General features: G+C 37.8%; 1 protein-coding gene across 4 annotated transcripts in view; it reads right to left on the reverse strand.

The window, feature by feature from the left end:
• The window catches only part of enox2 (ecto-NOX disulfide-thiol exchanger 2), a 193,783-nt gene that overhangs the window by 126,172 nt on the left and 43,666 nt on the right, over nt 1–23,945 (reverse strand). Inside the window, exon 1 of one of the 4 annotated variants that reach the window (XM_005811507.3) lies at nt 15,407–15,597. The exons of the other annotated variants lie outside the window; for them this stretch is intronic. Within the exon in view, the coding sequence (XP_005811564.3) occupies nt 15,407–15,428 (22 nt within the window). The 5' untranslated portion in view covers nt 15,429–15,597. Of the gene's footprint in view, nt 1–15,406; nt 15,598–23,945 lie in introns of those variants that run through there. 4 annotated transcript variants of the gene reach the window in all.

The raw sequence follows: 23,945 nt of genomic DNA on the forward strand, positions 1-23,945 counted from the left end.
CTCTGCATAAGTATTTCAGTTAAAAATGATATTTTCACTTGAGTGGAGCTGTATCCATATCACCTGCTGCCGGTGTGGGCCTCTGAAGGTCTGGGCAGGAGGCAGATGCTGACAAGTCTTTGTCAAAATATTGCTTGAGCAGCTCTTTGCCCAGAGGAGCACTTCTACAATGAGCATAGGTCTCATTTCCCCAGAGTTGTTTACCTGCAGGCTGCATGTCTACAGAGTGCTCACGACAGACCCCATTCAGGCCAAAACTTGTCAATAGCCGGGAGAGAAAACAGATAAAATGCTTTAATATCTACAGTCAAAAGGAGCACAGGAAAGTTAAATCAAAAAGAGGGCAGTCTGTAGTACAATAAAAGGGGTTTAACTGCTTCAAATGGCACCTTCTAGGGATTTTCCTTCTCATGAAAAGATCTTATCTTGCTTGTGTTGTTAATGTTTAAAAGCCCCTTTCCATCTCCGTGGACCTGTCTTCAGTGACATCCTGCACATAAACATGCCACTGCCTCACGGTTGTTATTAAGTGTGAGTTGACTTAACTATGTGGGACCAAACAAACAAAAGAAATAATTTCATCTGAGTGTGTCTGAAACAATGAGCATCAAGTCAGAAAAACAGAGCTAAATTTTAGATTCCAATATTCCCAACGGAGAAAGAACTTGTCACGACATCATCTGCCACGACACATCCAGACCGATGCCAAATCTCCACAACTTTGACGATCGTGGAGATGACACCCAGGCCGAGCCCAAAATAAAGAAACACGGAGTAAGTTGAGTAAACAAGATGAATCCCTTCAATTAGCAGAAGGGCTGGGGGCTCTCTTGTCATTCCGCCATTAATTATGTGGTCTTACGGGAAGATTAGGGGAGAGAAACGAAGCAATCAGCCAGAGACCACTGCGTGGGTCTCCCCTTGTTTAATTACCAAGACAGAACAAACAAATGAAGCGCCATAGATCATGTAACTGGGTAGGCCCAGCTGCTATGATTTGGCTGAGCCCAGCTCCTCTCCCATGAGCTTTTCATGTTCTCTTCTGTCTATCCTAGTTACAGTTATGCATCAATCACACGTCAGACCAGACAAACTGGGAACTGTACTGGCTCTCTAATTAACGCACAAGGTGATGAGAATGGAAACGAAACAACAAACGCTGTGACAAGCACAAGATGGCAAAGATTGATTATTTAATATGTTATGAATCTGTACTGCATGACTTGCATTTGTGCAGTGATATTTACACTTAATATACCAAAGGCCGTAGCTGCATGGCATATTTTTCACTGTAAATGAGTCATATGAGAACATAATTAAAGCAACAGTATGAGGAAGAGCAAAAAGAACTCCAAGTAATTTCATATTTTGGAATTATGCCTCAACATGAAAACAAAGTTTGGTGAATTATTTTTTAAAAATGTCAGTTTATTCTATTTTCCCTGCATGCCATTTAATTATAGATTGCTCTCGATATGTGTTTAATGATTATAGAAATATAGACAAAATCATTTACCTAAAAAAACAAACATTTATGTTATTTTGAGTTGCTCAAACTCGTTAGATTTGGGGGTGGGGGGTTGGCTGAATTTCTTATAATGGTTTCTAAAGCAGAAATTTTTAAAAGCTATGACAAAAAGCCAATTTTTTTCATGTATTCCTGCAGGCAAAAAACTAACAACAGTGAACCCACTTTTAAGTTTTCTTCCCACATCTGTCTTGCCTTGTCCTGACTTGGATTCCATTAAAACCCAAATAAAAGCTGATCAATTTAATGCCTGGAAGAAATCCTTAAATAGTACAGGGGGAAAAAAGAAACATAAGTTACAATTGTTTCAATACAATCTTTAGCCTAGAACAGCTTTATTCATCTTACATTTTTCCTCTTTAGAATTTAATGCAGCTAATACCACCATTTTCACCTTCTGGATTTTTGTCATGTTGCAATAGCAAAAGCAAGCTAACATGCAGTATTTGTAGGGATGAAGAGCAACATATTGACATTAATATTAGTCTAAAGCAAAGTTTATTTGACCTTGTGATTTGTGTGTGTTTGCGTTTTGAGAGGAGTTTGGCCATGCAATATTTGTTTGGGCATGTAACAGTGATCGTGATGCACAGCAGGATTAAGGGGGATGTGAGTGAAGAAGAGGAGCAATATCAGCAGTGTGAACTTTTTCCCAGAGTTGTAAGGGTAACTAACTATATATAATATTGGGAAATATAAAAGCAGTGTTGCTATTGGATGTTGATATTGGCCCAAATTTTCATTTCAGTGCATCCTTAAATATTTGGTATGACATTACACTTCAAGTGCCAATGATATATCTGGCCTGTTGGATGAGCTTTCACTGTCCTTGATGCACACTTGATGTTTGTGTATTTTTAGTGGCTGAGATGTTAAAAAAACTGGTGGGGATATTGTAATGAAAGAAAATCACTTGAAAAAGTTGTATGTAATAGATGTTGAATTGCAATATTCAGCAATAGCATTGCAGTTACATGTTTTTCTGACATTGTGCAGCCTGAATACAGTCCAAGTTAATTTTATAATCATAACATTTTTGTAAAATTCATCTGTCAAGACATGTTCCTTTTCTAACTTGAAAATGCTGGCATGAAATTACCGAATTGCAAAAGTGCAAAAGAAATGACAATTAGTAAGTCAAATTCAGTCCCTAAAATGAACAAATCCTTTGGACCAATTTCAATTTATTCAGAGACGTCTGTTAAGAGGGACCAAGAGAAGAAATGCATGCTGCTTTGACGGTCTTTGATCAAATCAAGGACTTAGACTATTGTAATCACCCTAGCATCTGCCAGCAATAGTGAGTGATTCACGTTCTGTTCATGATTTCGACAAGTCTTCAACAAACTAAAATCCTCCAGTGGCCTTCAGGAGGGAAATTTATCATTCTGCTGTTGGCCATTTTTTCCCTGCCTCTGCAGCTCAGGCCTGCACCCAAACATATGCTGCTGATTTATCGGCGTGACATGCTGGACATTTTAAGACACAATATATCAATATGCTTCAACAGAGACACATTGATAAACTGTGCAAACACTAAATAATCTCAATGCGGGACAGGCTGGTTAAACATATATACTGTAGCAAGAGTTCTTGTCCATTTATGTGTCCATAACAGGCTGTTTTCTAAAAATCCAGGCTTTGACATTTTTTATTCAAAAATTTAAGATTTTACCAGACAGCCTTCCAGAGTTCTCAGTCCTTTGTGTTCATTTAAAAACACTCGAACTCACCATGACTTTAGAGTCGATATTTCTGCGATAGGTAAGCTTTAAATATGTAACCTGGACAAACCAGGGAATACAAGTATGAAAAGAAGGAGGTCACAAGGAGAAAGAGAGACTGAAAGATGGGGATACAAAAAGAACAACATGAAGTAAGATCGGACACAAGAAAAGAAGGAAGATCCCAATTCAAGACGAAGAAAGGAAAGTTGCAAGGAAGGAAATAAAGGATACGCTATTAAGCAAGTGAGGAGAGAGAAATGAAAGGGGTATGACAAAGAAAGGTCACAAGAGAGGAAGGATGGAAGAAAGAATACTATTCTTACAGTGAACTGCATCTCAAAATGTAGATATTATCACAAGCCCTTTTTTTTTCAGAATTATCCAAACGTGGAAAGAACTCAAGTAAAACTCCATATCTCCATGCAGATGGATAGGAAGCCTGTAAAATGAGATTTACAAGTTATGCAGTTAAAATAAAGAAATGTTTCATTTTAAGACCGGCAGCTCAGGAGAAACTTTTCATTCCAGCAGAGTTGACTGGATATCCTTCAGCCCTCAATTCCTCAGAGAAGCGTTAACCTAATACTTAATATCCAGGTGGTTATATTAGGCCAAGAAAAATGCCGTGGGACCTGTGGTAGGCTGGTCGGTGCTGCTAAGCTGAGCTTCAGCCTCACTGCGTTACCCCTGGAGCTTAGTCCAATTTACTCTAAGGGCAGCTCCGGTCCACAGACCACACTAACAAGCTACAGCTCCACACTCGTCAGGGCGAGCATTTGGCCTCTCACCAGAGGCCTGAAAAATGCACTTTCTGGGTGCAGCCCTCAACGTGGACACAATAATTAATCTTCATATCGATCCACCACTCTGACTTCTGTTGGGACAAGCATGGGGAGCATGACGGAGAACCTGCAGTGTGTTCCAGCTCACCGAACGGGAGGCGGCGAAAAGACTCGCCTTAGCTATTCCTCCCACACAGTCTCACACTTGTGCATCATATACATATATCATCAGCCTTCTTGTTACACAGCATTTTATTTGTCAACAGAGACAACAACTGAACGATAAATAATAGATAAGTACAGAAGGGCTGGTTTAAAGCAGCAGGTTTTACAATATGCACAAAATGGACCTGTAAACTATATAGGAAGTATCACAGGAGTAAAACAACATGACAATTACCAACGTCTGATATATCTTTAACAATAAAGAACAAGTTTAGACGCTCCTCTCACTGTCTTATTCAGCATTTCTTGTTTGCACCAAGTCTCCTATAATGAACTGCCTAGCAGCTTCTGAAATATGACCCATAAAGGCCAGTGCCACCATAAACCTGGAGCCATGGCTGATTTGTGAATCCAATTATGTCCCCGTCTGTAATGGCTGTGTTCACTTCCATAATGTTCAGTCAGCTATTGTCAGCGTATGTCCTTAAGGTCCCAGCATCCAATCTGAAAGATATTCGCTGTCACTGATCTATGAAACAACTAACCTGGTGTGTTGCAGTGCAGGATGTTATACAGGAGAAAAGCGTATGTTGGTTTTCTCTTGCGGGTTTTGACTCAGAGAAACAAAGTATTACTTGAAACAAAGAAGAACACAATTGTGAAGTGGAATGAAAGTGATCAATGGCACATGCAATTTCATGCTACAATCTGAAAATTATAGCATGAATTTATGTTTAGCCAGTTTCACTTCTGTTAACCTCCCCACAAAAAATTCAATTACCCAATTAAAGCCCACCTGTGTGCATTTCTGATCTCATATAAATCTGGCTGTTCTGTGAAGACCTGTTAGAGAACATCAGAGATAAAATGACATCATGGAAATAAAAATGTATTTGAATGCTTCTCTTTGGAGATTTTGTTGCAAGTAACGGTTTATAAAAAGAAACATGAACTCTGATACTTCCTAATTATGTGCTACTTTCTGTTGGTCTATTTCTCTGAAATACATTCATGCTATAAGGTGTGACAAAATGCCAACAAGCTCAGGGACAATGAGACAACTGTACAGACTAAATGAGCAGAAAAATACTCCTCATCTACAATATTAAATGATGCCGTTTTCCATGTCACATATTTTCCTCTGAATTATAACTTTAGGCTCATATACCAGACAAGCAGGAGAACAGGTGCTCCTCCCTCCTGCATCGTCCTGTCTGAAATTATGTTCAGAGATTCTGCTGACACTCTCCTGAGCGTAATTTGAGCTTTAGCTGGGACTACTTTTCTAAACAAGCGTGAATGAATACGACTGTTCCCCAGTCTTTAAGGTAAACAAGACCAACTGTGAACTGAAATATTACATTCAGTAAATCTGACAGATGGGGGTTTTGGATTCAGGAATAATAATAGTTTGGGATGTAAACTATAGTCCTTTAACACAGAGACTGTTAGACATTTATTCCCTGAAAACACATTGAGAGACAGTGAAATCCTGACTGAATCTTCAAATCTGCTCTTGTCATCATGCTCATTTCATGCAAAAGCTGACCTCAAGATGCATTCCAATGTTTCAAAAATAGACAAGGCTATAATTTGAAGAACCCATCTAGAAAGCTACACCCCATTCCCTGGTAAAAATGTTACAGCAGTGTTGTATCATCCTCCTCTAAATGCTGACCTCTCATTCCTCAGAAAGAGGCTGAAAATAAGGCTACAGACCGACCTGCGACTGGGCAGTAAGATATGCTGAGAGCAGAAAAAAGCCTGCATTTATCCAACAGCAGGGATCTGACTCCAGCCAGGCTCACTGCCGTACACACGCAAGTACAGGGCTTCCTTTGAGCTCAAAACACCAAACCTTTCAGAGCTGCTCTGGAGACATTTCGTGAAAAAGAGCTGCACAGTGAGAAACTTTAAGTTTCTTGATGCAAATTAAAAAGAAAGAAGAAATCAAAGTCACCACAAAAAAAGTCCTGCAAATGGAACATTCCTGGGTTAGCCATAATGTTGCAACCTCATTCCCTCAGAGAGCTGAGCTATCATGTAAACAGGAAACAGAATATGAAGTTAATAGCCCGGCAGACCAACTCAACTCGCCATCCCATGAAAGCAGCCCCTGTTCTCATTTGGACTTCCACTGAACAGCAAAATGTCTCCACAAGACAGAGAGAATACAAAGAACCTCTGGTGCCCTTTTAATAATGCATTCTTGGTTACATTCTGTCCATCCATTTGGGTACCATTTTGCTCCTTCGCCCCTTAAGCCATTCGTTCTTCCTAAAGTAACAGCCACATAAATCTGGCCTCTCAGTCTCTATTACAGTGGAGTGATGGCTGCTTTCCAGACAGGCAATCTCTGGACACCCCTCTTTCTCTGATCCGAGCCACTGAACCAAGCTCTCAGGTATGAGGGAGGAATGTTCAACATCAGCGCATGAAACAACTTTGGCTAAGAGGGTCAACTCTGAAGCAACTCATACTCATAAGTTAGCAGCAAAGGGGTAATAAATGTCAAGAGATTTCTTTGTAATACATTCTGGTCTCTCTCAATTGAACCCACAGTATATCAAAAGTATCCATAAACTGTAAATTTAAGGGAGATAATCCTTACAAAATACAAGACACAAAGACAAGAAAACAATAACCTGCTGTCTCCTAAGCAACACTGGAAAGAAGTAACTCCAAAAAGGTATTTAGCACTGTCCTCCATGTATCTGGTGATCCATCATCTGACATATTTTCTAGAGTAGCACATCTCACTTGATACTGCTGAATAAGGACAAAAAAACAAGAAAATAAGAAAAAAAGGCATGTTTCTGTCTTTAAGACTGCCTTCTTACCAGACAAGTACAACATTTTTGTCTTGTTTCAACCACAGTTACCCTCTCCTATGTAGAAACGCACTGAAGTGGGACATCTCAGGGGACAAACTAACATGTGCCCAGAACAGTACAGTGACAGCTGTACCTGCACTCTGGATTGTCTCACTAGAAAAACACATGCCTAAGCACAATTTTTGAAGACTGACTGGAAAGCTGTCACTAAATATTTGAGTTCCAAGGGCTTGACAGCCAAACAGGGTTTCTGCTTACACACAATTTGACAGAAAAATATCTGCTTAAAAAACAAAACAAAAAGATCATCCAAGGTCTACCTTAAAGTTGAAAGGTTTTCTATTAGATTGTAAACAGTATCTGAATAAAAGTCCAGCCATTTATCTACTAACAACAAAAAATGACCAAATAAATACTTTGGCAAGTAACATTGTATTCTTCTTCTACTTTAAACCATGGAAACTGTAACGAATAATAAGAACAGACATTTTTTTCCTCATAAAATAGAAATGCACCATGTCTTTGGGTGATTTTCTGCTTGCCCTGCCTTGTCCTAACACTCTGTAGTGTGAACCCTATTGCTGAGAGAAGAAGACTCAAACTTTGTAAGGTTGAACAATGTTAGGGATAAGGCGCCACAATATATTGCGAAAAACTGAAGTGGAATAATTATTGGCTTGTTTATTTGAAGTGCTGTGAACTTGCATTTTAAATGTAATTGTAATATTTAGTCAGTTAGACACAGTATTAAGGCCTCTACATAATCAGGCATACTTCATGAACATCCACAATGAGTATTACATTTCAGTATATTTTGCCATCCTAAATGTTAAACTCAACTTTGTTAAAAAAGTTATTGCAAGAAGCACACGTGTAAGAAGCCATTTGTAAGTAAACTGTATTTTCTAAGACAAATCTGTGTTTCATTCAGGCTGAGAAAGACAGTAAGACTTTCAGCAGATAACAAGGAGGCTGGTCATTGGCCAAACTGGGTTCTGCCAGCCTTTTGGAAATCTTAAAGTCAAAGTGTGTTATTGAGGGAACACACCCAGGCACCGCTGTGATCACGATGACTCGAAAGCAGTTTAAAATGTAAACTCTGTAGTCATTTTGTTTTAACAGCAAAATCCTCTTACATTAATGCTCTTGCTGGAATATTGCCTCTTATCCTCATATAAATAATCAATGACTTCTTACTTAGAAAAAATTATATTTTCAGTGCTATTCTTAAACTTGTCCCAAAAGACAAAATTTGTAAATCTACCAGAAAATGGTATTAACAGGTCAAATCATCACAAAAAAAGCCTTAACTTAAGGCAACATTGGAATGCATTAGCATTGTGATCAATGCTAATGCTAATAAGCAATGAAAATGAGAAATGAATATGTTACAAAGTACCACTTAATCTCTAAAAATATAATCTCTCAAATAGTTCCGTCAGATTTTGATATTCAACACCCTCAGAATTGAAGTCAATATCATTGTTGTTGATCAAAGAAAAACAGTAATTATGTACTTTTGAGATAAATTATGAAAACAGGCACTTGTACAGCAACTTCATTTGATCAGCATAATCCAGCTTCCTCAAACTGTGTCTCCTTTCTCCACCGCTTTAAATGGACCATTAGCTGGGTTTAAACACAGCTGCACTTCAGTCGAAATCCATCCTCGCACACGTGCTCAAATAAAGCAAATGCAGAATAAGACTGTAACGGCCCACTTCATCTTTCATGTGGCTAAAAACTTGCTTTTCAAATTCCTTACCTCCCAATTTCAAGGTTCTCTGCGTGGTGTCTTATCATGAAAGTGATTAGAAATGAAGAGCTCTCCCCGCTGATACGGTTGGAGCCTGAGAATCGGTTGCCTCTAGGCTGCTGAGCTCTCCTGCTCTTAGAGACTCAATACCAGATGGCAGGTTCAAGTGCTGCTGCTGCAAGCATTATTGCTGCTCCCAGGGATCTTCTACACCAGCTACCATAGATTTCTTTAACCTGGGAATGTTTTAGATTCCCTTTAAGAATACTAATGCTGTTTAAGAATGGACAATTTAACCAAGTCAGAAGGTACTTAAGGAGACATTCATACCTACTGAACTTACTGAATGAAGAGGAGGGAAAGTCATATAGAGGGTTTTCTGTACATCGGTCCCTATTTACTCTGATACACCTAAATAAAACAAAACAGTATCCCAAGATTTGGACATCTCACTAAACACTGTGATACTGAGCTCAGGAAGAGAAGAATTGAGACCAATACTGAACATGTTGACCGACATGCAAAGCACCATAAACAGAAAACTAACTCTGAACACATCCTCCCCAAGGTGATGCGTTATAGGTAGCAAGACCTAAAACCTGTCAAGAATCTGTGGAAAGACTTCAAATTTATCCAACCGGACTGAGCTCGAGTTGCTTTGAGAAGAAAAAAAGGCTGAAATGTAATTTTCAACATGTATGAAATTGTTACAGACAAGAGGGTTGTTGCTGTAATTTCAAGGGGCCTCAATAAAAATGTCTAACACATAACAGACTTAATTGCAAAACATCTAAAACAAAGATAAAAAGTTGTGGACTGTGAGTACCTTTGCATATGACTGCAGGTGAACGTTACACAGAAACTAACAGTTACAACCCTGACAATTATCTACACAAATCTAGACCCAACAAGAAGCCAGTCAAATTCATTAGAAACACAGCATATGAGATTAGCTTTTTCTTTACAAAAAAAAAAAGCTGCCAATTATCTTGGGAAAGATGACAGAAATATTTTATTCTTGGTTTAGAAATTTACAAACTGTCTCTAAGGAAGGAATTTAAATGTTTCTTGATATAAAGAGTCCAAATATGGATTTTTTTCTGCTTGATAGCGCAACAGCACCCGCAGCAACATTTTGTTTCTGATAATAGAAAGTTTTCAATTGAGAAATAAAGATCTCTTGTAGTAGGACGAAATAGCACCGTAAGCCTCAAAGTATAGCAAATGTTTCTGAGATTTAGGATACAAACAATCAGGAATAAAGGGAAAGAAAAAACTAAATCATCTTCCCTCCAGGGTTCTTACACACCTTGCCCTTTTAGATTTTTCTTGAAATCTTTCCAAATTTATAAAGATCCGAGTAGAAACCATTTACTTTGACAGTATTTCAACAGTTGCAAATTTACAAGCAACAACAAAAAGCTCAAGTTGGCTTCCGATTTAGAGCTACTTCACGTCTTCCTCGCACATATAAACCACTGTAGCTCTTTCTCAGAATCTATTGTGCTTAAATTCGACAAAACAGGACTAAACACAAGTTCTTTAAAGCACAGTTTTTGATGTTTTATTCTTTATCTTTTCTAAAAAAGGACAAAACAGTTTCAATGCTGAATTTGCTGGCACAAACTAGACCTGCAAAAAATACTCTTCATTTGTGTACAACCACCAAGAAAGCAGTAAAATTTTCCTTTCATAATTTTGAGTGCACATTTAGCATTTGGTGGCTCTCAATCAATAATTCAATCACTAAAATAATATTAGTTAAAATGTTAAATATTTTTTTAAGATAATGAGTGTATTGAAAATGGTACTATTCAACAGTAAATATTGTCATAACTCCTTTCATTGTGGATGGTGATGCTATCTCCAGTAGCAGTCAGTCCATCAACATATCAATAAAAGCCTCTGACTGAAAACTGTTGCTGTATGATCGTCTCATGACTGTCATAGCATGCTAACAGATCAATTTCCAGGTTGCAGAGACAATATTGTGAGTAACATGCTCTGATTGACAATATAAGTTGTTAACAATCGCTGCTAATCCACCTCAGTTGCCTTTGCTGCTCCTCTTAAAAGCTCTGCTTGTTCATATGGTTAGAAAGCCGGGCAGAGAGACGGTGGAGACTACAATCTTCTCTTTAACATCCCTCTCCTGTTTTGCCTATAATGATTAATAGAAGAGATGGTCTTAGCTTTCTCTTTCTGGTCCTGTTCTGCATCCATGAAGCCTCCTTTTCAACTCCTCTGTGGTTTGGGTTTGTAGTTCCGGTACTATTTGAGCTTTTGAGATGCTAATCAGCTGCTCCGGCTTGAAAACCCCCCACCACAAACATCGTGTTGCCACGATTATGTATCATAACCACTGTCAGAGTAAAAAACAGTAAGAGCAAAAATCACTTAGCTGCACAGCATCAAAACCATAGGGAATAATTGTCTAAAGAAGCAATGTCTCTGACCAAAATAACTATAAAGAAAAATCTACAAAAAGAACAAATCAGAACAAATTTAACAGAGCTACTCCAACTTGCTGCCATGAGCACTTCAGTCCCAGAACTCGTCAACTGTAAAGGTTGGAAGACACACAACAAACATCGACAGATTATTTAAAGATGACTGAAGATATCCACAATGGACAAGAAAACTCCAAAACAAACTAACATTGTCTTTGTGATGACCATCAGCTCAGAAATAACCTTGTAATCAAAGAAAGTTTTCCCTAAAGTGAGGTGTTTTAGCATGTGAACACATCGAAACATTAACATTTGTAAAAAGTTAGAGTTGGATGTGTGTGAACACTGAGCTATTAGGCCACACACCACGAGAAACTAACGTCACAGTAATCAATAACACGCATAGACTTGGAGAAAACGTTTGCCATTAAACACAGTCCAGCAGTGTTGAGTAATCTCAAATAGTATTACTCAGGGATGCTGCCATCAACCAACAATGTGCAGAAATAGTGAAGAGATGGACAGAATGACAAGCATCTGGTTGTTGTTCAGAGCTTCAGCTTACTTCTGTGAAGAATTAAAGTTCGGTTCAACCTCCTAAAGATCAACTAACTTTTGTCAAATAGTAGTAGAGTTGTGTTTTTTAAAAAGTATCTGCACAATCTACAACAGTATGAATCCAAAGATACAGGATTGGGTTAAATTCTGTTGCATTTCTAAACTTTAGTTTAGAAACTAAACTAAAGTTTAGTTTCTAAACTAAACTGGGCCAAAATCTTTATCCGAGATTTTGGATCCCTTAGTATCTTTGGTCCAGGAGAGGTTTGAAGTTTGCAAGACTTTAAATGGTAATATAACCAAATCCAAATGAATTTAGTTGCAGATGGATACAAAAAACTGTTAATTCTACTTCATATATCTTTGCTATCTACTCAACAGAAAGACATCCTATGGAAATGTTTTCAGAAGCAAAATCAAAAATTCATCCGAATTTCTACTTTAATTATGTTTTTATTGCAATTGCCATTAAATTTTTTTACTATCTACTGAAGGAAAACCTTCATGAAATCCATTCTGAATCCAGAGAGACAGCCTGTGCACTACGAGAGACTGACTAAGATCCATTTATTAAAAAAAAAAAAAAATCTCAAGCTGTTGAAAAAATTAGTCAACATGTTGTATGCCAAAAAAATAGAAAAAAATCCACATACCCTCCAAAAACAAATCTTTCTTGCCAGTATGAAATGGTTCGCCCTGACTAGTTTGGTATAACTAACTACAAACAACTCTGGCAAAGCTTTCAAAGTAGATGGCATTTGTTTGAGTGCAGAAATTGGCTCATAAGAAATCTAAAGTGTCTCCTACCTATCTGTCACCTCGGTTTTGAGCTGTCAGGTGACAACAGTCGAGCAGAATAGCGATGGGCAGGCAGTCGGTAAATAGCTTCTATTTGTGACACAGATGAATAAATCATGCTGGTCTGAATTCTGCTGGCACATTTGCTTTTTGCAAGAACCAGAAAAACTCAACAAATCAGAAGAAAATGCTTCTGACAGGCTAGAGTGCATTACTTTTAGCTTTGACCACATTCATAAAAACACTAAAATTATAGCTTGTTTATCCATGATGACATTAGAGCTGCCGCTGTTTAGGCTTTCAAACTCCATTCAACAATCCCAAAAAGGCAGAGCAGTGGTCAATTACATGCATTACCATGGACTTAAAGCTGCCACTGACATAGCTTGATTGAAGAAAACAGAAATTAGAGAGCAGCTGGTGAGTCTTATTTCTAAGTTGTCAACTTCTCTTTTGTCTTCCCTTAAACCACTCCTGCAGTAAGAGTCCCACTTGATAACCTCAAACAGTCAAGCAACGGCCAATTAAAACACTTCCTAAAAGTTTCCACATCTCTCTGTGTATTATAAAGTATTGCTCTGCATAAAATCTAAATTTGTTCTGCAGCACCTCCTTCCTATGCCAAAGCAGAGCTGAAAAATTTAAGCTTCTACTCAAGCGCTGCATGTAAAACCTTAAAATCTCATCTCGCTGACAGATCTAAGCAAAGAGCTTTCCTCCCCTCACCGCATTAAAGGCAATCTAAAGTTGCTGCGCCAGTTGATCAGAGGGAACTGCAGCCGTGCAGAGGTAAATTGCTGTCACCAGGCCTGATGGACCTTTTCCCTCCCAGTGGTCACGGGGAGGCACTCGACCTCCGTTCACTCAATTTGATTCGAAGCGTGTTTGCGCCTCTGGATGGGAGGAAACTAAGCTCCGTCTGTGCATGATTAGCAACACGTATGAGGGGAAAAATTAAAACCATTCAGAGAACAAGAATACTCACAAGTAGGCATAAAACAATATTAGATTTTCACACTATGATAACGTTAAGTTAAAATACCACATTTTCACTGGGTTAACCTAAGCAAAACAGCATAGCAGGAAGATATTATGCTCTGCTTTCACTTAAAACAAAAGAGCAACAATTATCTACACTGTTGCAGATATTATATACCATAATATTTGGTACATTTATAAGGACATTATACTTAATCCTTATTTGCTTTGATTTTAATACAAAAGCGTCTTTCAAGAACTTAAATCACAGAATATTATGCCTTTTTAGATTTTTGACATTTCTAGAAGTGAGTAGTCAGGCTATCTGCTCTAGTTGCCAGTTTTCAATCTTCTCTTTAACAGACCTTCTTGTTGCTTGCCTTAATAAGAGTGATAAGTGGCACTGCTTTTGTTTCCACGTCATGACTAAGGAAATCTTTCTAAAGATCTAAATTCAACTTTTTTATAAGAATATACAGATTCCTTTCAGCCAAAGGAAATAGCAGAGCGGAGCAACTGCCCAGCACTTTCTCCTGCATCTCATCAAAAGGATTTCCTGGTTTAACCTTGGTAGTGCTACACCACAAGTCTCAAGCCCTTAAGATCAACATCCAAATTCGATCCAAAACTCTCCAATTAATCAAGTTGCTTGAGTTGCAAAAATACCTTGACATTCAGCATAAAATACCTCAAGTGCAAAAATGATTGAAAGGACTTAGTGCAAACACACAAGTGTTTCATTTATATTTTTACTGCAGGTGGTTTGAGTTGATCGTTGCTCTTGGCAGAGAAATGAGAAGTAAATTCCTAAATGCTCAAAAGGATGAGAATATATAAGGGCTAATTAGTGATGCATTAAAAGAAGTGGGGAATTATAGCCTTGAGACTTTTCTTTGACAAGGCTTTGCTTTTATGAGCTTAAGGAAGGCAGTAATTACACTATGAGCACACAAAACAAGAGCCAAATAAATAAACAACATTGTAATAAAGAAAAGCGGTGGGACATCTGAGTTAAATTTACCATGACCATAAACAGAGCAAGCTGGGGAACAAAGTGCCAGAATCAAGCAGAGTAAGCAGGTTAATGCCAGAGTTCAAAAACATCATCCTCGCTTAATTAGATCCTGGGAGTCCAGAGAAAATGACCCATTTTTTTTTAAAGGGAGCTACTTATGGAGCTGTGGTGATTCAGGAATAAATGACACGGAAATCCCACAACAAAACCAACCAAAGTCCTTGTATTTATGAAGCAAAAAACTCCCTTCAAGATAGACCTGTCTACTTTAATGTGCCTAACCGAGGTCGATCATGATGTACTAATGCAGCCTCTCAGAAACAGGATCCCCAAGGGAGGTGAGAAATATGCAACATCTTACAGCAGAGATCAGGCGTCATTTCCTAAAACTTCCATTCAAAACCAGCATCTGGAGACGGGTGAGATAATGCGAGTGGGGATATTTTCATGAACATCTACCATCATAAATCAGATCATTCCACATCAAAAAGCCCCAAAGACAAGAGAAACAACAGCGCAGCCACACTGAGACCGAGAGGCTGCCCTACTCTCTTGCATTGCGGTCTCAACAGCTGGAAAACGCCCGACCACTTCGGGCAAGTGAATCCTCTGGCTCGCAGTTGTAACTTACACCAAAATAACAAAGATGCGCACATAAATGTCCCGAAACGCTGCGGTAAGAGGCGTGCAGAGACACACGCTATAGCCTGCAGCAGTGTGACAATAACACCCCCCGTTATCAACACAACACTGGAAGAGGACACCGAAGGAAAACAGCCAGCGAGAGTAGGATGAAACTTGGAAAAATAATGTACCCGTGTACTGCAAGAGGAACATTTTCCACGGAAGGCGAGGTGCGAGTCCTTATCGGTCCTGTGTTGTAGGACGAACTGTAGGAGGTTTAAAAAAAAAAAAAAAAAAATCCTTGAATGGAGCCGGGGCTGGTTTCTCTGTCAGTCCGCTCCGCTGTGCTCCGCTCGGCAGACTGAACTGCAATGAGAGCAGCCAGTCAAAGCGGGACCCTTTTTGACTACGGCAGGCGAAGCCCGCCCTCTAGACGTGCCCGGTTCGCCGGATGTAGACGAACAGTTCGCTTGGTGCGCGCGAACCGCGAGCAGGCGACACTGTTCCGTTGTTTCTGCTGCTGAAAAACGCTTTGCTCCTAATCTTTTACACCTTGCGATAATAAGGCGCGTTCATGCGTTAGTGAAGAGCAAAGGAATAATGCTGCTTCCAAGCTTCCCCAGGTCTCCCCAGGCAAATCCAATTCATTTAGCGCAGCCCCGACATGCTTTGCGGAAAAAATAAGAATTTTTGTCAAGCGGCGTTTGTATAAAATGAGACAAAGCTATGTGTCAAAAACTTCTGGCAGCTCTTCTGTAAAAGGTGTCATTCAATAGTTTGCCAGTTGGAGGAGGAGAAGCATAGAAATCAACGTTTCAGTGTAAAATGCTGAACATGCAGACTGTGGTAAAACCCCTTTCCTCTCATTTCTGAACCATGATCTACACACTGAACTGTGTAAGCAAAAATAACAAAAGACAAAGTTTAATTTGAAAAGGCATTAAAAGACCCTCTAAAAGATGTCAAGTCCTTGGTAATGTTTATGCCAAATAAGTAGTTTATCATTTAAATGTGATTTTAAACCAAATTGAACAGTGAAAATCAGATTTATCACACATTTTAATCTTATGGGGAAGACTGCTGACTTGATAGTTGTTCAGCATTGTTAGGTCATTGCTAAAGAAGATGGCTGGTTGCAGTCTTGTATCCAAGCAAATTAATAAAGTCTGGTGGAAGGAAAACGTGTGGCTTTCACAAAACATTCCTGACACAAACAAGCAAAGACAAGCTGCCTCTGGTCACTCAGAAATCGCTAGTAGAGATCCCATACAGCTCTGATTTTTCAAAAATAAAATTTGGAAAAGGCAGTAGCGCTGGACAACACAAAGTACATTAATGTTAGCAGTCTGTGGTAGAAGTCTAAAGTGCATGATGTTCTTTGGTGAATGTTTTTTTTTTGTGGCTTCAAAAAATATTCACTTAAATTACTTTCTTATATTATAGCCCTCAATTCACCCAACAAGTTGTGATTATAACTGGTTTGGGTCTTAAAAACCTTAATGGACAACACTATGTCATGAAACAACAACAACAACAACAACAAAACATACTGTAGAGTTAGTTCATACATAAAAAATATCTTGCAAAAATCAAAAGAAATCCAGCAAAATGGCAGGAAGGGAATTGTGCAGCTCCACAAGTCTGATTCATCCTTGGGTACAATTTTCAGCTGGTGCCGCTTTCATCTGGTCAAACATTTACGTACGAGTATAAACATGATGGAAATGTGGAACCATCGGCCCCATCAGGGAATAAACGGTGTCCAAGAGATGGATGTGTTTTGGTGCAAAATGTGTGAAGCAAACCCAGAACAAAAAAGGCCATGTGAGACGTAGACTTGTACTGGCAAGAGAGTGCATTTATATTCAGTGAAGCAAGACCTCTACTGGCATGGGCTGAAAGACCACTCAGAGAAGAAGAAGCCATTTCATCATAAGCAATATAAAAGTCAGATTATGTTATTATTCTACAAATGTAAAAAAAGAATGACATTTATTTGATGAAACTAAATTTGAAATGTTCGCCATAATGGCCGCCTTGACATTTGGAGTACAAAGAAAAAAGGTTCTAACTCTGAGAACACCATCTTAATTGTTTAATTGAGAACTAAGGGGTGGCAGCATAATGTCCTGTTGGAGTTTGCTGCAGGAGGAACTGGTTCACTTTATAATATTGATGGTAATGTTAACAAAAACATTATGTGAAAATATTGAAGCAAAATCTCAAGACTAAAGATGGTTAAGGTTGGGCACATTGGGCCTTCCAGATAAACAACTACCATCCAATTATTTGCCAGTTCTGTCTGGAGAAATGGGTCAAACATTCAGCAAACCGTTGTGAGAAGCTTGAGGATGGACTATTAGGCTGTTTTAATAAAATAAAAAGTTCTCATCTTCAGGTAAAATGGTGCAAATAGTAGCAAAATGTCCAATCAGCAGTGAAAAACTAGCTTGTAGTACCACACCTACTACATTCCAATATAAACATCTGTATGAGTGAATTAGAGTGTAAGAAAGCTTACGCCAATGCATTAAGTCAGCAGTCTTGCCTTTTGTAATGATCTAATAATAAAACCTACATTCAGCCATTTCTAATTTTACATCAAATGTGTTTCTTTGAGCATTAATATCTTCCTCACTCAAACATTTATGCTATGCTGTTTTCATACTGTGAACAACACATTAGATAAAAGCAACATGAACAAGGCTTCATCAACGCTCAGTCAAAAGATTAATTACACAAGAAAAACAGCAGAGCAAACGCTATTATGCTTCCATAATTAGGCACTAGCTGTGTACTGAGACATGCAAAATATCAATGGGAACATTATCTCGTGTATCAGCACGGCGGTCAGCTGGCTCCTTTATTCTTGCCTCAAAAACTGCTTGTGGAGAGACAATGACTTCTTAATATGAATAATTCATGAAATATTTAATGTCAACAGAATGTCAAATAAGGCTACAACTCGCTCATTCTAGTCATTTTGACTCTTAGTTCAACAATATTTTATTTAAAAAACAGTGCTATTGTATTAAAACATTCTAAAAATCAAAAATTCCTTGTATGTTCAAGCTATGGTCAGCTACACAACACCAGCACTTGTCTGCATTGAGAAAAGCCCTCTAAAATGATCATTTCTACCTGCGAATGCAGAAGTTCAGACTTAAAATGACTTTGTGCACAATAACATGACACTACATAAACTGAAGCAGACCCAAAGGTAAATTAGCCACATTTAGAAACACAGAGTGAGTTTTAATGCAAATTGCCACAAATGTGAAAGAGAAAATGTGAATTAATGTACATCAACACGAACAGATGGTGGTTGTAATTCTTCAGTTGGCTGCTTGAAAGCACTGCAGAGGAAGAGTGCAATTTAAAACGCATTAAATCTGCAAGGAGGTAGCAGACTCTTGCTTATTTCACCTACTTCTGATGTTTTACATTTCTTGTATTTTAGTGTCTTTCACAGCAAACTGCACTTTTTGGAAGTTTATTTTATTGATACACCTTTAAAAGATGATGCAGATTGTGTAGTTGTTTTAGAATCAAAAGCAAATTTAATCAGAATGCATTTCTTCTATTCCGATGGAAAAAAATAATAAAACTACAGAAATGCCATAATAAGCAATCTATAATTAAAAAATGTTTAGACATCAGTTGTTTTCAAAGACTCATTGACTTAACGATGATTCCTTTGAGTTTTACCAGAAAGATTTATAACAGATTAAAATCTTCCTCAAAATTATATACTAATTTTATTTACATTTTGAAATGCATTGATTTTTTGACATAATAGTTAATGGTTAAATACAGTCAAATCTTAACAACTATTACATATAAAGTTAATGAAAACATGAGATTTAAGATTACAATTCCTTATCAGTTTAATAAAAAAAAAACATTTAAATGTCAGTTTAAAGAAGACTATGTTTAATACCTGAGAAAGGTTGTCATTTTTAATCTGTTAATTTCGTTGTGTTTTTGGACAATTGTTTGTCCAAACATTGTTTATCTCTTCTCACAATATTTTGGAATTACAGTGGAAGACTTTATTATAAGTTTATGTCATTATCACTTTAGTAATCTGATGGTCATGGTATGTTGTGTCTTTATTCTAAGTGCTTATGAACTCTCACCAAATGAACTTCTCTGGGCTTCACACTCAGGGTTAGATATTGTTTTCTGCAGCCGCGCAGGGGCCAGACTGTCTCCAGTGTTTAGGATTTTTTGTCCTCCACATAAAACTGTTGTCTGGCTGTTGAAAGAATCCACACAGACTCTGAGCTTCAGTTGGAGATTTAATTTGATCTGTTTATGAGTTTTTGATCATGATCTCATATCATGCACATGGTATAAGACAAACCTGACAGTGATTTTCACCTAACAATTGATTTTTCCCACAACGTAGTGTTGGTAAATTATCAGCAGGAGCAAATATCATATTTATATTCTTTGCAACAGAATTTAGCTGTGAAGCATCCTGACACTGTAGTTATGATTTTGCACTCCATCTGAATTTTTCTGTCTCATGATGTTGTTTAAAAATTGTTGGATTGTTAAATTGTTTTTTTGTAACATGAGTCTCTCTTCCCTTTGCTCCCAGTAAATAACCTCTGGCGTCCCTGGAGACGATGCAGCACTCCAGTATGAAGAGCCAGAGGCGTCAAAAACAAGTGACTTTTCATGTGATTTTAATATGTTCTCAACATGTGGTTTGTCCATTAAATGTGTGTCAAATTTTCCCGACTTCAAATAAAATAGTTTGTTGAAATTTCATGAATATTTGGTCTTTTCAGTCAATCTTCCTCTCTTCGTTCTCACTGGTTCCCGAGCTGCTGTGTGAAGCACTGACGATGGTTTCCAGTATTCATAGAAATTACAACTTTGTTTTTTGCTTTACTTACTAAAGCTTTAAAGTGAAAAACTCTTTCTGTAAGTATGGCTAAACATGTTATGGCTGCTGTTGGTAGCACTGTTGCCTTGCACCAAAGATATCCTGGGTTCAAAACTTGGCCTGTGGTCGTTCTGCATGGAGTTACCATGTTCTCCCTCTGCTTCTCCCACAGTTCGAAAACATGACTGTTAGATCGGCTGCTCTCTCTAAAAGTGTGTGTACATTGTTTATTTTTATGTTCGTCTCTGTGTTGCCATGTAAGGAGTGGTGACCTTTTTTTTCCTTTTTGCCATTCTTCAATTTAGGCTTCGGTAGCTCCACCAAAGTTACATGGACCTCCTGGTTAGTTCTGTTATTATCGCTCTATTTTGACTAGGATCTGAGCTTAGGTAGAGAGTCATGTCTGGGAAGGTGCATAGTTGTGCCATGTTCTTTATATTATCAGACGATGGATTGAAGAATGCTTCATGAGATTTCCATTTGATTGATTAGGATAAGCAGTGTACGCAGTTCAAGGATATCACAATAAAATACACTGCTGCCTGTCAGCCACCCTGTCTTGGAACAATTTAACAGGAATCTCAACTACAGGCGGCAGATGAAAAAAAAAGAAGGAAAAAAACAATCTTTTCCCCTGACTTAATTTGTTATTGCACCCACCATTGTTTCAGAAATCCTTTACAGCTTTTACACAAATCCTAAAGCTCAAAATTAAACTTGATAGTTTCCAGAAGACTAACGGAGGCGAAGCTGCAGCATTTAGAGGCAGGCAACCCAGTACTATAATATCTATTATGGAGAATATGTTCCATGCTGGATATTTGGAAACACCTCAGAAAGTTTATGCTGAAATATGGGCACTTGTTTTCCTCGAACATTTGGACTGCATCCTAGGCTTTGAAAAATATTGGATGATTAAACTAACAGCTTCACAAGCTAAAATAGGTCAGGAAAAATAACATACAGAACATAATGTACAGAAAGTTTGGACTAATTATACAACAAGGCATCAGAAGACACGGTTTCCTATCAGCCACGGCTTTTAAATATTTCATTTAGTATTCAGGATAGTGAAATAAACAAGACAACCAACTCAAATCAGACTGTCTTGTTGCTCTTTTTTCAAAAACCCAAAAAGATCGGTCAGAAAATAAAGTGAATGTTTTCCAGGCAAATTCAATTACCCCTGTCAGCCAGTCATAATGAGTAACAGCCAGTGCATGCTCTCATTCAATTTTGGTGTCCGTGGGGAACAATGTTTGCCTGATGTCTTGATTTTTATTTTATTTTTTTTACTTTATTTTCACAACAATGTTATTTCCGTGGCCAGCTTTGTATAGCAAAGCATTGAAATGAAACGCTAATTTCAGTTTTTGTGCTGCGAAAGATGAAAGCAGCCTTGGCTTGCTTTTACAGTCAGAAGAGCGAGTGCTTTCGGTGACATCCGAGTTTTGTTGAGTCCAATGAAAGTCTGGATATTAAACATCCGATATGTGTATCATGACTCCAATCAGCCCCGTCATATTAGTTTCATGTACTAAAGCGGAAACACAGAAATCCCATTTGAACTAAATCTCAGGTGAAACACATTTAGTTAGTTAAAAGGAAGATCATATATAATCAATAATTTAAATTTAATTAGTGCATATTAAATTAAAGCTGCATCTGATCAACAATAACGGTAAAAGTTTAACAAGGGCTTGGGGAGGCAAAGCCATTCTCTTGTCTTATCAAGCCTTTATAACCTTCAATATTTGCCTCTTCACTACATATTCATGACTATTTCTCTCTGGGGATGTTCACAATGTTTGTTGACTTTTTGGAGTTACTTGCCAAATCCCACAGTAATACTTTTCCCTCTTTAAGAGTGCAGTATTGGGCATGGACCAGTATGAAATTATGACAGCGTGACAACCTGTGTAAAAACTGATTTATACAGCAATTAAAAACATAAATGGCCAATACGATTTGATTAGAACTGAAGGCAACTTTTATTCCTATTGTTGCTAAAGTAGAACACTGGTCATTGCAGTTTGATATGAATTCATATTTTGTTGCTGAGGTGTTTACCAACTGAAGGTAATCGGGTTTTTTGTTGAAATAGGTTGAAATATGTTGATAATTAATGTTAATTAATTAATGTTTTGTAATATATTTGAAAATATGGCTGCAAGTATTAGAGTCCATAGAGGTACAATTGCACTAATTAATATCCTGAGCACTCAATCTGGCCTTTACAATAGATTGTATGCTGTAAAGCTATTTTTGTGCTTGTGAGGCTTTGACTGTAGGCAGCGATGGATGTATTGCGAAAAATAGCACTGGGCCTGTCACCATAACTTTTGTTGTACAATAAATTGTCAAAGTAATTATTGAAATAATCAATGATATTGTCGTTTTATGACCACTTTCAAGTAGTATATTGACAATGGAATAAAAATGCAAGGTCGTCCTCTCAAAGACCAATAATATATTTTTAAAGGTTTTATTGGCTCTAGTGGCCTTTATTTGATTGTTAATTGACAGGAAAGTGGGTAATGAGAGAAGGGGGAAGACATGCGGCAAAGGCCGTCAGGCCGGGAATCGAACCTGCAACAGCCGTGTCGAGGACTAAGTCCTCCTTATGTGGGTTGTGCTTAACCCCTGCGCCACCACAGCACATCCCAAAGACCAATAAATTTTAATTTTGTAAAGGACTTTTATCACTGAAATGGAATATATTTTAAATATCCAAAACCAATAAACAAAACAGAAATAAAAAACCACTCACAAAAAACCTATACATAAAATGGATGATGATGTATTTGTAAAGAAAATTACCTTTTAAAAATATTAATCACCAGAATGGAAATGATCAAACTCATTTTTTGATCATTGCTTTTATTGTTGTCATAATAAATAAAACAAAAATATTGTGAAAAAGATTAAAGTCCATTCTTACATGACAATCAATGTTATTTGTTATTGGAAATATTTCCAAACAGTCAAAGTTTTATTTTTTGGCTCTGAGGGAAAAGTGTTGGCACTTTCTATCACCCAGCAGACAGGCAGGTGGCAGACAGGGAGTGCCGTTTTTCAGTGACATGAACAGCTGGGAAAACCTTTGCAATCAAAATCTGTAAAAAATATTTCATAATAGCAAGATCAAATTTGGGGAGAAAAGTGAAAATAATAAGCTCGTGTTGAAGAGCGCAAATTAGCATCCTCATCATCTAAACAAAAATAATTTCAATCACAGGAAATGTTTGCAGATTTTAAATGAAAATTTAAAACAATCTTGGTATGACTCAATACTGATATCTAATCCATACAAAATGTAGATTTCCTCTACCAAATTACAACATTCTGGTGTAAATGTTTTTACAGAAGGCCTGGTCAGCAGCTTAAAGAGCTTGTGTTCGCTGTGGTTCCATTTAGAGATCAATAAATAACGAGTTCATAATAAATGTCATTTACTTCACTGCACAGAATGAACCAAGAGTCAACGCAGAAATCCCCCAGGTTAGGGAAGACGTCTCTGTCTCAGACGGTTCTCATAAGTTTGTCTTTGACCTTCTCTTTCTCATTCCTTCTATTTCTAATTACAAATCTCCAGCTCTTCCTTCTGCCTCTTCTCATCTCACATCCCTGCAGCCTGACTGATGGCTAGCAGGTGATGATCCAGACAAGAAAGGTAGAGCACTGGGCCTGTGCTCTACCTTTTCATTATACTATGAAATCCCGGGTGGATTTCATAGTATAATACAGCTGTTTCCTGGGAGGATAAGTGTAATGAGTTTACAATAAGTAATAAAGTAAGTTTAGTCCAAATGTTTTGAGAGGGAAAACTTTAT

This window comes from Xiphophorus maculatus, chromosome 23 (assembly GCF_002775205.1).
Source record: "Xiphophorus maculatus strain JP 163 A chromosome 23, X_maculatus-5.0-male, whole genome shotgun sequence".
Lineage (NCBI taxonomy): Eukaryota > Metazoa > Chordata > Actinopteri > Cyprinodontiformes > Poeciliidae > Xiphophorus > Xiphophorus maculatus.